This window comes from Protomyctophum bolini (genome assembly GCF_963924005.1).
Source record: "Protomyctophum bolini genome assembly, chromosome: 5".
Classification (NCBI taxonomy): Eukaryota; Metazoa; Chordata; class Actinopteri; order Myctophiformes; family Myctophidae; genus Protomyctophum; species Protomyctophum bolini.
Genome location: NC_137866.1, coordinates 41,066,484 through 41,077,453, shown reverse-complemented (window position 1 = coordinate 41,077,453; position 10,970 = coordinate 41,066,484). Strand labels below are relative to the sequence as shown.

The 10,970-nt window shown below is 41.3% G+C and overlaps 1 protein-coding gene across 1 annotated transcript; it reads left to right on the top strand.

Moving 5' to 3' along the window:
- The first annotated feature begins 722 nt into the window (after positions 1-722).
- Positions 723-7,094, top strand: susd3 (sushi domain containing 3). Its single transcript, XM_080763896.1, has 5 exons — positions 723-880; positions 3,637-3,834; positions 4,773-4,920; positions 5,691-5,864; positions 6,391-7,094. The coding sequence occupies exons 1-5, from the start codon at positions 793-795 to the stop codon at positions 6,659-6,661; spliced, it is 879 nt and encodes a 292-aa protein (XP_080620022.1). The 5' UTR covers positions 723-792; the 3' UTR covers positions 6,662-7,094.
- The last annotated feature ends 3,876 nt before the right edge of the window (positions 7,095-10,970 follow it).

Below are 10,970 nucleotides of genomic sequence, written 5' to 3'. Positions count from 1 at the left end.
AATTACTGAGAGGTAGGGGCGGGACCATGCCCCCATTGGCTCCTGGGTTGGAACCCCAGTTGGAACCAGCCAATGGTAGCCTGCACGATCCGGGCACCGGCCAATCGGTGGCCCGGAAGTTGCAACATTGTTGAAACACTTGGAACAAAAAAAGGACGAAGATGGAACTCGACCAAGCGCGCCTTGATGTCATGACACGGGACTTGAACCGGCCAACTGTCTGTAGCAGAGGCAACGGGTCAAGCGCTCCACACCATTACGCCAAGGCACCTTTGGGCATTCAGCAGATGTCTCCTGGTGCTTTTGAGTTTTTATTTTTTACATGATCTTGTTCAACACTGGTTTGTCTTCGGTCAATGTAAATGTGCTATATAAATAAACTTTGATTTGGTTTGATTTACACTGTACACTGCAATATTCACCAATCAACTGCTAGGTGACCAGCTATTGTGGCATAATTATTCCTCCAAGAGTTGGGGTCGTTCGGCGTGGCGCAGCATCCATACGGCTTTTAGCACGGCCCATCTGATGCTTGGCAGAGTGTTCCCTGAAGATGTCAGTAAACTCGTCTCTCTGTCTGCGCTGCGCTGCTGTGCGCGCACAGTCAGGGACTCAGGGAAGGCACGCACACACAGGCAGTGCAGAGCTTAGGTGCAGAGACGCTGTGTACAGAGTGCATGACAGAAAAGGAAGCAAGCCATGGACAACAGAGGAAGTGATAAAACACCGCACACGAGGGTGTCTGTCTGATCCTCCAAGCTGCATCTTCGCTTTACGCACAGTGAGACCGACATGTCTTCACCAGCGACAGCCTCGGTAGCAGATATGTCCAGGAATGTTTCTAGAAGCGAAAATGTCAACAGCGCCCACAACAATTCAGGTAGGAATTGATTTCACACAGCTCTGCTTTTTCTGGGTTTATGGAGAGGAATTTACTTTCCTAAACCCATCAGTTTTATAACTTATAAGTGCACAGTAGTCTACTGCCTACACCAAAGTGTGTAATAGACCTTTTTGGGGGCTGCTGACTACACAAGCTATTACAATATTACACATTTCAAAGTTTGTAGGCCTATTCAAAAAAAGAAAAAAACTGCATTATGCATGAATGTATATTTGTACAAATCTGTCAGAACTCAGAAGCATAAACCACAAACAAGCTTAAGAGATTATATTTCCATTGTGCTTTGAGTAGCCTACAATATGTGTGTAAACACAGTAGGCCTACCATGTGTTGGGGAGGGGTGGGGGTAGAGACAGAGCAGGCCTACAGAAAACCAATAGTTGACAATTTACTAAGTAAAGAAGCAAAGAACAACATGAACATGGTTTGTAAAAGGAAACTATTTCATGGGCCATAAGGTGTTAGTTGTTTTATTTGTGTAATTTGACTTCCCGACATAATGCCTACAATTATTAATTGCTACTAATAGCCAACAGCCCCCTCATTCTTCAGGTTTCTTTGATTTGCATTTCCGTTCAATCCATAGCTGATGACATTGGACTGAACATGGTGATATGTATAGGCTACTGCAGCACACACTTTCAGTTCCGCTTATATTTGATATGGTTTGTGATAATTCAAATGCACCTTTCAGAGCACGCTGTATTGCAATGCCGTAGGGGGGGGGGGTGAGAGATCACACAGCAGGTGAAGAACTATACTGCACACTGTTGTCAGGTGATAAGAAAATGGTCTCCTCACTCCTCATGCATGATCTCAGTTTGGGGCTCTCCCCAGGTTGGCAGAGGGAGAGTAACGTCCAGTATTACAGCTTAGGCAATTGGCACCGTGTGACAAATGGGTTACAAAATTGTGGCATAAAAACGAATAAATAAAACATTTCCCTTCCTCAAACAGACGTCAGTATTTACTGACATAAATTCCTAGCAGCGTGTCAGAACCATTCATCATGTACAGAGATGTGCTGAGCGCGCTGTGCTCTATGATGAGCAGTTGCTCCAGACAGAAACAGAGCTCCAGATGGCCCGTGTACTTCCTCAAAGGTGTTTTGTTTGACGATTTATCACATTTCCTTTGATAACATGAGCATTAGATGTAGCAAACTGTTTTTGTCACTCAATGTTGGCCGGCCCCCTGTCCTGCCTATACCCCCTACATCCCACCTACAGTACATGCTCCCCCTAAATACCCTCTAATTAACCTCGACATACTCCCTACATAACCTCTACACACATGCCCCTACATCCTGCATTAATGCAGGGGTGGGAACTGGGAATTCACCAATGCATCTAAAACAACAAACTCTCAACAAAAACACTTGTATCCATCCATTTCTACAATCAGAATCTGAACCAGCTTTATTGTCACATCACGTGATTATAGGTGTAAATTGTGTGTGTGAGTTCTCAACATTGCAGTTACAGGAATAGAAGAGTTAGAAAATACCTATAGAGAAGAAAGGATGTTCAATAGCACATATTTATAGAAAAGAAAAAAAAAGATGGCTAAACGGGTGGAGTTAGCTGCTTTGGCAGATAGTTTGAGGATCCAGGGACCTTTTAATACTTTCCATTGGTTCAATATTTTTTTAACCAACACACAGACGTAAAGGGTGTTCAATAGCATTTATTTATAAAATAAAATAAATCAATGCTATTGAACATTGCCTATGTGTATAGCTAACTGTGTATAAAGTGGTCAAGATACAAAGTGGGGCACCACCACCATACTTGCATCCATTTTTTTTTGTAAAACTAAAAACTATAAAGACATGCAGAAAATAAAATAATAAGAAAAAATAAAAATGGTCCTCAATACACACACATTTGCACTCAAATGACCACAGCTTGCTTTCTGTCCATTTGATAGATATAGTTAATATACCGGTAAGTACAAATGCAGTATGTATCAATCTACAGTATTTCATTGGAAGTAGCTTCTACGCCTTTTCAATTGACACATTTTAAACATGTTGTGCTGTCTGCCTGCCTGTCTGTCTACTGAGATAAACTGAATATCAGCCACCAATTCACATTAGGGCTGTCACGATTATGTCATTACTTGACAATTAATTGTCATACAAATATTTGCGATCAACGATTTAATTGTGTTTTTCCGTTTTTCCGTTGAACATTTTCTGTTTGTCATTAGGCTTTATAAAACAAACATTGCACGGGCCAGATGACAAATAACTTACAAAGAAATGACTGACAATGACCGATACCATTAATAAAAATAAATAGTACAGTATAATGGCCAAAATAGGAAAATTTTAATAAAGCTATACGCAAACATAGTTTAGAAATAGTGGAAATGGCCGATCTACAAGAGCACGTGTTGTATTGTGCTATTTCCACATAATAATAATTGAGATCATCTCAATTAATTGTGATTAGGCAATTATGTAATCATTTTGACAGGCTTAGGGCCGATTCATACTCCTATTTTAGAGCCGAATAAAAGTCGGTTCGGCTCTGTAGAGCCTACAATGTGACGTCATTTGAGGTTCGGGGGGGGGGGGGCGGGTAGGGTACCGTCCTAAAGTCGTCTCTTCGGTGCTACTGAAAATGTCTGACAAGCCGAAATCATTTCGGCACTTCAGCGCCGAAACAGCAGTAAAATAGGAGTATGAATCGGCCCTTAGTCACCAATTCATCCATCTTGTCTTTAAGGTGTTTCTGCAGCTCAGTGCACGCCGGTGCCTCTGCCAGCCCTGGGCATCCAGAGGATCGTCCGGGGCGATGGCACCGGTGTGGGTACAGTGATCTCACTCCAGTGCCCGGCCAGACACAGGCTGATGGGAGGGCACATGGAGTGTGTCGTCATGGGTCCCAACGTCACCCAGTGGAAGGGGGAGACTTACTGTAAACGTAAGTAGAACCAGTGGTAACTTAATATGTCTTAATATGCTGCTCAGTTTTAATGCACTGCACTTTAGGATTGTATGCTTATTCTTCTTTTACTGATAGGAGTATGATTTTAATTTTATATGTGCAAACATGTGAAATGACAAATAAAGTGCACCTTGAACCTAAATAAGTAATGTACTTAAAGTACAATTCTGAGGTGCTTTTACTTTGGTACTGTACTGTCTATTTTTAAGCCAATACTTTAGTACTTTTAATCATCACATTTTGAGCACTACTGTAATTTAAATTTGTGTACTTATTTCAAAAATAATCATAATCTTCAATGTGCACATTAGAACAATGCTCTCAAGCCGTGACACCGTCTTCAACATTCTTTATTACCAAAGTCAAGTGCATGGGGCAAATTAGATGAACATGCAGAATTAATTTACAAGAAGATTGAAGTCCCCATTATTTTGAAAATATGTATTCATATATAGAAACTTGTGGTCAATCATGTAGATGTGTACTGACTCGCAAGAGTTCATGTCCTCATTTTAAATGGAATGCATTTAGAACGAAACCCATTTACCGTTTGACAAAAGATGTCATTAAAGGCAAATAATAATGCTAATGATTGAAGAGAGATCTAATTTAGAAGCTATTGTCTTTTTGAGTGGGTGCAACCACTCCAAGGAACAGCTTTGTCCTTATGGGACTACGAGTACCAATAGGGGGTGCTGTTGCACCACTTGCTTCAGACTGGTCTGATTTTTTTAAAGTGAGTGTCGTCTTATTATATTTCAGTACCAAAATAGTTTTAATCTGTCTTAATCTCTTGCACTCTCTCTTTGTCGCTCTCTCCCAATGTCTCTTTGTCGTTGTCTCTTTCCGTCTCTCTTCTCTTGCTTGTCTGTCTCTCTCTCTCTCTCTTTACCTGTCTCTCACACTCTCTCCAGCACTATCCAGGCATGAGGACTATGGTTTCCATCTGGCTGTGGTGGCATCCATTGTGAGCTCTGCCATCATCCTGCTCATGTCCATGGCCTTCATCACATGCTGCGTGGTGGACTGTCTCAACCGTGGAAAAAAGAGACATCAGGAGAGGTCAGTGACATTCACGCCATTTGGAAGAACAGAGAGAGTAGTCAATTCATGCTTTGAGGGATAAGTGTCGAGCGACGTGTTGCACGGTGAAAGTGACGTGAAAACTACAAAAAAATATGTTGCTGATTCCTGGAAAAATGTATGGTTGCTGACGCTTCATAAAATGCTGCGTACTCTCTACTCACACTCATTATCCAGAGTGACTTACAATAAGAAAAGTAAGCAACTAAACATACATCAAATGCAGATCTTGCAGAGAGAAAGTGTATAGGCCTAGTGTTAGTCTAATACAGTCTGAATTTTCATTTAGTTTCACAGAACATTTAATGGATGTGGCTAGCGATTCAGGGCTGGAGCCAGGCTAGTGTAGCGCGTTAGTAAACTTCCTAGAACCTAGCCTCAGTGCAGTCCAAACAATGTACTATACTATCAATACAAATAATCTGCACATTGAAACTATAGAAACTAGAGGATACCAAGTAAACAATTAACCTAGAATCATTCTAAATATCATGCTATCTAAACCTTAGGTTGTGTGATGCATAAATTGACCTTTAGGGTTAGAGCAGCCTTTTTCATTTCAAGGAGCTGTAGTTTGATATGCATTAGGATTTGGTTTGAAATTACTTTTTTTTTTTTTTTATCCCTGGTACTCCAATCTACACTGTAAAATGATCCTCAGTGTTCATTTAACATGTCAGAGCTAAAGACAGAACAGAACAGAACAGATACCGTGATGCATGTTTTCTAATGGTGTTTTCTGGCACCAGGGAGGCCGGTTTTCAGCAGTGGGAGGAGAGGGTGGAGCAACAGCAGCAGCAGAGCGCGTCCCGCTGCAGCAATAAAGGCAGGAACAACAATAACAACAACAACAACAACAACAACACATCCCTGTGGGATGACCATGACCTGGAGCTGGGTGACATCTGCAAAACTATCTGCAGGTCAGAACTCACCTCACTTTAACACATCTAGGGGTGCAATAGTTAATCAAAGTAATCAATTTAATCAATTAGGAAAAAATCAAATCAAGTTTGATTAATACTTTGATTTAAAAAAAGACCCAAAATAGCATGATAGACAGTTGTAAGCTCGTAGATTGGCTATGTTTGTGCCACATGACAAGTTATAAACTTGGAAGTGGTTAATCAGAATAACTTATTTAGTTGATCTATTAGAATTTAGTTAGTTAAATAAATAAAAACTGACTATTCTCGATCAGTTTAATAATCCAAAAAGTAGCCTAACTAAAAGGCCTACAATAATCGCTGAGACGATAATCGATAGTTGCACTCTGCTCAAATGAGAACAAGTGAAACCAAGTGTAATGCTTTATGGTGTCGTCCACAGTTAACAGTTTTTGTATCGAGTTGTGGTTGAAATGTACCTATTCTACATACTGTTAATAAATACTTCAATCAAACAAACTATGCAGACCACTCAAACATTCAACAAGTCTTTCTTCCACAGATGCCATCAACGTTACCCCTGTGGAGGTCTAATAAGCATCCCATCTTCACCCTACACGTTGGCTCCGACTCTCCCAGTCTTTGCTCTCCCCGGGCACGGATATAATCAGCCTCTCTTGTCCCAAAGCTCCTTGTCCGACCCAGCTCAGAGTTCCATCTCGTCCCAGAAGAGGCAGTATCCTGCTGGAGCCTACTGGAGCACCTGTCAGACTCAGAACTCAGCTCTGGCCCAGAGCTCTGCTCTCTTGGTTCGGACCATGGAAGAGCAGTGAGGTGAGCTGAGCTGAGCAGTATGTCAGCTCCGTACAGATTATATTTGTGTGAGACACAAAAGACACAAACAATGAACAAACTGAATCTCAGTCAAGAGCTTGTTTACTATTTTGTTTTGTAACCTCTGTAATAATGACAAAACGTCAACAAAGAGAGAAGTATATGACCAAGCTGTCCGTCTGATGACAAAAAAAGATTACAAAAGAAAGGAGAGAGAAGTATGACTAAGACACAGAAGTGGTCAATGTTATCCTCAACTTCATATTGACATCTGTTGTCCAGATCATATCTCACAGCAGGGCTGCAGGGCTGAATCATTGAGGCCGCGGTAGTCAAGTCATACACCCAGCCAGGCCACCCTATCCCTATTCCCACACACTAGTACGTTTGGATTACAACAGAGCCATAGAGTATAGACAGAGTTGCGACATTGAGGGGGCAGAAAACAGCCCGGTCACGTGGTTATGTACTCACGCGAGCCTTATCGACTACAATACATTCCGTAAACTTCCGTATTTAAAATCTCTGTATTTATGCCAAATATTGCGATATCGATACGATATACCAGTGGTTCCCAAAGTGGGGTCCGGGGACCCCCAGGGGTACCTGAGGGAGTTCCAGGGGGGACCCATCTATTTTGTTCATGTTCATAAAGTGCTAAAGTGTTTAAAGCAGTGGTTCCCAAACTTTTTCATGTCAAGGACCCCCAAATTGACACTACTTAGCCCGTGGACCCCCATTTGAAAAGATATGCCAGGGACCCCCATAAGAGAAGACGTACACATTTACACGTCTACATTTAGACGTACACATTTAGACGTACACATTTAGACGTCTACATTTAGACGTCTGTATACATTTAGACGTCTGTATACATTTAGACGTCTAGATTTAGACGTCTACATTTAGACGTATACATTTAGACAGTGTCCCCCTGAGTGCCTCCCCAGTGTCCCCCTGAGTGCCTCCCCAGTGTGCCCCTGAGTGCCTCCCCAGTGTCCCCCTGAGTGCCTCCCCAGTGCCTCCCCAGTGTGCCCCTGAGTGTCTCCCCAGTGCCTCCTCAGTGCCTGCCCAGTGTCCCCCCAGTGTCTCCAATAGCAATACAAGAGCAATAATACAAATTAATCTTAATGTATTAATCTTATTAATTAATTAATCAAATTAATGAATTAATCAAAATTGCGGCCTGTGCCCAGCACCATGCCAAAGCTTTTTCCTGCAGGAAACACTGCTTGTGGTTGTAAATATATTGTTATCCGTGTTGCGAGGATGAGGGGGTACCTGGAAAAATATCTACCCCAAAAGGGGTACCTGGTCCAAAAAAGTTCATATTCTACAGTTTTAAGTGTTGCAACACTTATACATACACGCACGCACACGCATGGGGATTGAAAAAACATAAAACCTGGGTGATCTATTCTACTGTATGCTATCAAATTGTATGTTTATTCATGCAGCATAGTACTGTAGTATATTGGTGTTATAAGATGTATGTTATACTTTAGCTATTGAAAAATAGCAGATCTACAAGCTCATAACGAGGCACCGAGTGCCACGCTACGAGCTTGTAGGTCTGCTATTTTTGAAAATTCGTGAAAATGTGGTGCAAATCTTTGAATATATATATTCTGACAGAGCGATCGTTTTTAACTCAATCTTTGCTTCATGGGGGGGTCCCTGGAACAACATATTTTCATATTTTCAATTACATATATTTTTGGGGTCCTTGACATGAAAAACTTTAAGAATGACTGACATAGAAACATAGGCTTTTCAGAAAACTGACATTTGCAGAAATGTCTTCAGGTCTAAATGGGACCGGACCGCATCTCCATGCATGATATGATCTACTGCACCACGGATATGTCAACATGAAGTCGAAATGAGTCATAGTTCTCTCTTTTTGTCATCAGTTTCCTCTTTTAAGTGAAAGAAAAGTAGTGTCAAAATATCTTTTGTATATTCGGCTTCAAAACAGGCCGTATTAGCTAGGCGGGAAATTGCTGTTTTCAATGCATGATAGTTCAGTTGGTGATACAAGCATGAAATTTGGTACAGATGTCCTTCATATGTCCCTAATCGATAATCAACCTCGGGCCACGCAGAATTCCAATTTTTTCAAGGTGGCCAGCCAGTTTTAAAAATGGCTGCAACTGTAAATACGTTTTAGACTATTAGCTAGGCGGGAATAAAGGTGATAGTTCCGTTGGTGATACAAGCATGAAATTTGGTACAGATGACCTTTATATGACCATAATCGATAATCAACCTCGGGCCACGCAAAATTCCTCCATTTTCCAAGATGGCCGCCAGAAATTGCATAAATGTACATCTGCTCATGGTTAATCCACAGTTGGCGATACAAGCATGAAATTTGGCACAGATGACCTTTATATGACCATAATCGATAATCAACCTCGGGCCACGCAAAATTCCTCCATTTTCCAAGATGGCCGCCAGTTTGCAATTGGACAGCTAGGCGGGAATAGAGGTGATAGGTCAGTTGGTGATACAAGCATGAAATTTGGTACAGATGACCTTTATATGACCATAATCGATAATCAACCTCGGGCCACGCAAAATTCCTCCATTTTCCAAGATGGCCGCCAGAAATTGCATAAATGTACATCTGCTCATGGTTAATCCACAGTTGGCGATACAAGCATGAAAATTGGCACAGATTACCTTTATATGACCATAATCGATAATCAACCTCGGGCCACGCAATATTCCTCCATTTTCCAAGATGGCCGCCAGTTTGCAATTGGACATACGTTTTGGACTACACCAAATTGGCGGGGTCTATAAAACTTAGAATTTCCCCTAATTTTGGTATAAGATATGTCCTGGAGGTATTTCTACCAAGTGAGATAAAACAATAACATTAGGTTCCAATATGGCGGCATATTTTTCAATATGGCTGCTGAGAAATTGCATAAATGTACATCTGCTCATGGTTAATCCACAGTTGGTGATACAAGCATGAAACTTGGCACAGATGTCCTTCATATGTCCCTAATCGATAATCAACCTAGGGCCACGCAGAATTCCAATTCTTTCAAGGTGGCCCGCCAGTTTTAAAAATGGCTGCAACTGTAAATACGTTTTGGACTATATGACCTTGCTGGGGCTGTAAATATTTTATTTCCCCACAATTTGATATAAGAGAATATGTTCTGGAGGTATTTCTACTAAGTACAATAAAGAATATATATATTGGGTTCCAATATGGCGGCATTTTTTCAAATATGGCTGCCGGTATATTGCATAAATGTACTGTTCATGGTTAATGCACAGTTGGTGATATAAACATTTGTCACAGATCACTTTTATACCACCCTAATTCATAATCAACCTTGGGCCACGCAGAATTCCTGAATATTTCAAGATGGCTGACAGGTTTTCAAAATCTTCCCAGCCCAATTGACAATTTTTAAATATTGTATAGTGTCATTGCACTACCAGGGCACACTGGTTGACACTATAGCTGTGAGACTCAGCATGGGGTTCAATGCTAGCTATTAATTAATATTTTTTCTAGTTTCCTAAATGTTGTTTAGGTTGCCCCAAATTACACTTAAACAGCCGCACCTGAATTGACAGGATGTGCCAGCGCGGGAGAGCCGAGCCAAGGAAGACGGGGCTTTAGTCTTTCGGACGGTGTACAGATCACACAGGAATTAAATAGCATTGGATGAATGATCGGACTGGGGGTAGGATAGTCATGTTATTATCTGAGCCCAGTTGTATCCCATACTGTAAAGTGTATCTTTTTTTTCATTGGTGGTAAAAGGATAAACCCTCGGCCTACGAAATTGCAATGGACACACAGGCAGAAATGCCATCATGTTCATCACAGGAAAACAGTACATCTAGTACAACCTATTGGAATTTGTGCTGTTTGTGCCAGCGTTCTACAGTTGAGAAGCTAGTTGATGCCACTAGCAGTGGTTATGTGACATTGGCTACCAATATTCCCCAGTTTTACGAACTGAATTGCATGCCAATAATGTTTGACCCCAAGCGACTTGATGACGGTGATGGAATTCAGTTGACACTTGAGAGGAACAAAGCCACATACCATGATTCATGTAAACTGAAGTTTAAAGCAACAAAATTGGAAAGAAAAAGGAAGTCCAAGTCATCAGAAGAGAAGTGTGAAGTACCGTGTGCTAAGTTCACTCGCAGCAGCCTTAATAAGACTTCTGCAGAAGCTGATTATGAAACGACAGGAGAGTGTTTCATATGTAACCAGACAGACACAAAGAAGAATCTGAGAGAAGCGATGTCTCTCACAATGACTACCAA

What these genes read in the sequence shown, in the direction of transcription:
- susd3 (XM_080763896.1), top strand. Translation starts at nt 793, where the DNA reads ATGTCTTCACCAGCGACAGCCTCGGTAGCAGATATGTCCAGGAATGTT. An exon ending in GGGGGAGACTTACTGTAAAC is followed by an intron (nt 3,835 to 4,772) that starts GTAAGTAGAACC and finishes CACTCTCTCCAG; the next exon opens with CACTATCCAGGCATGAGGAC. An exon ending in AAAAAGAGACATCAGGAGAG is followed by an intron (nt 4,921 to 5,690) that starts GTCAGTGACATT and finishes TTCTGGCACCAG; the next exon opens with GGAGGCCGGTTTTCAGCAGT.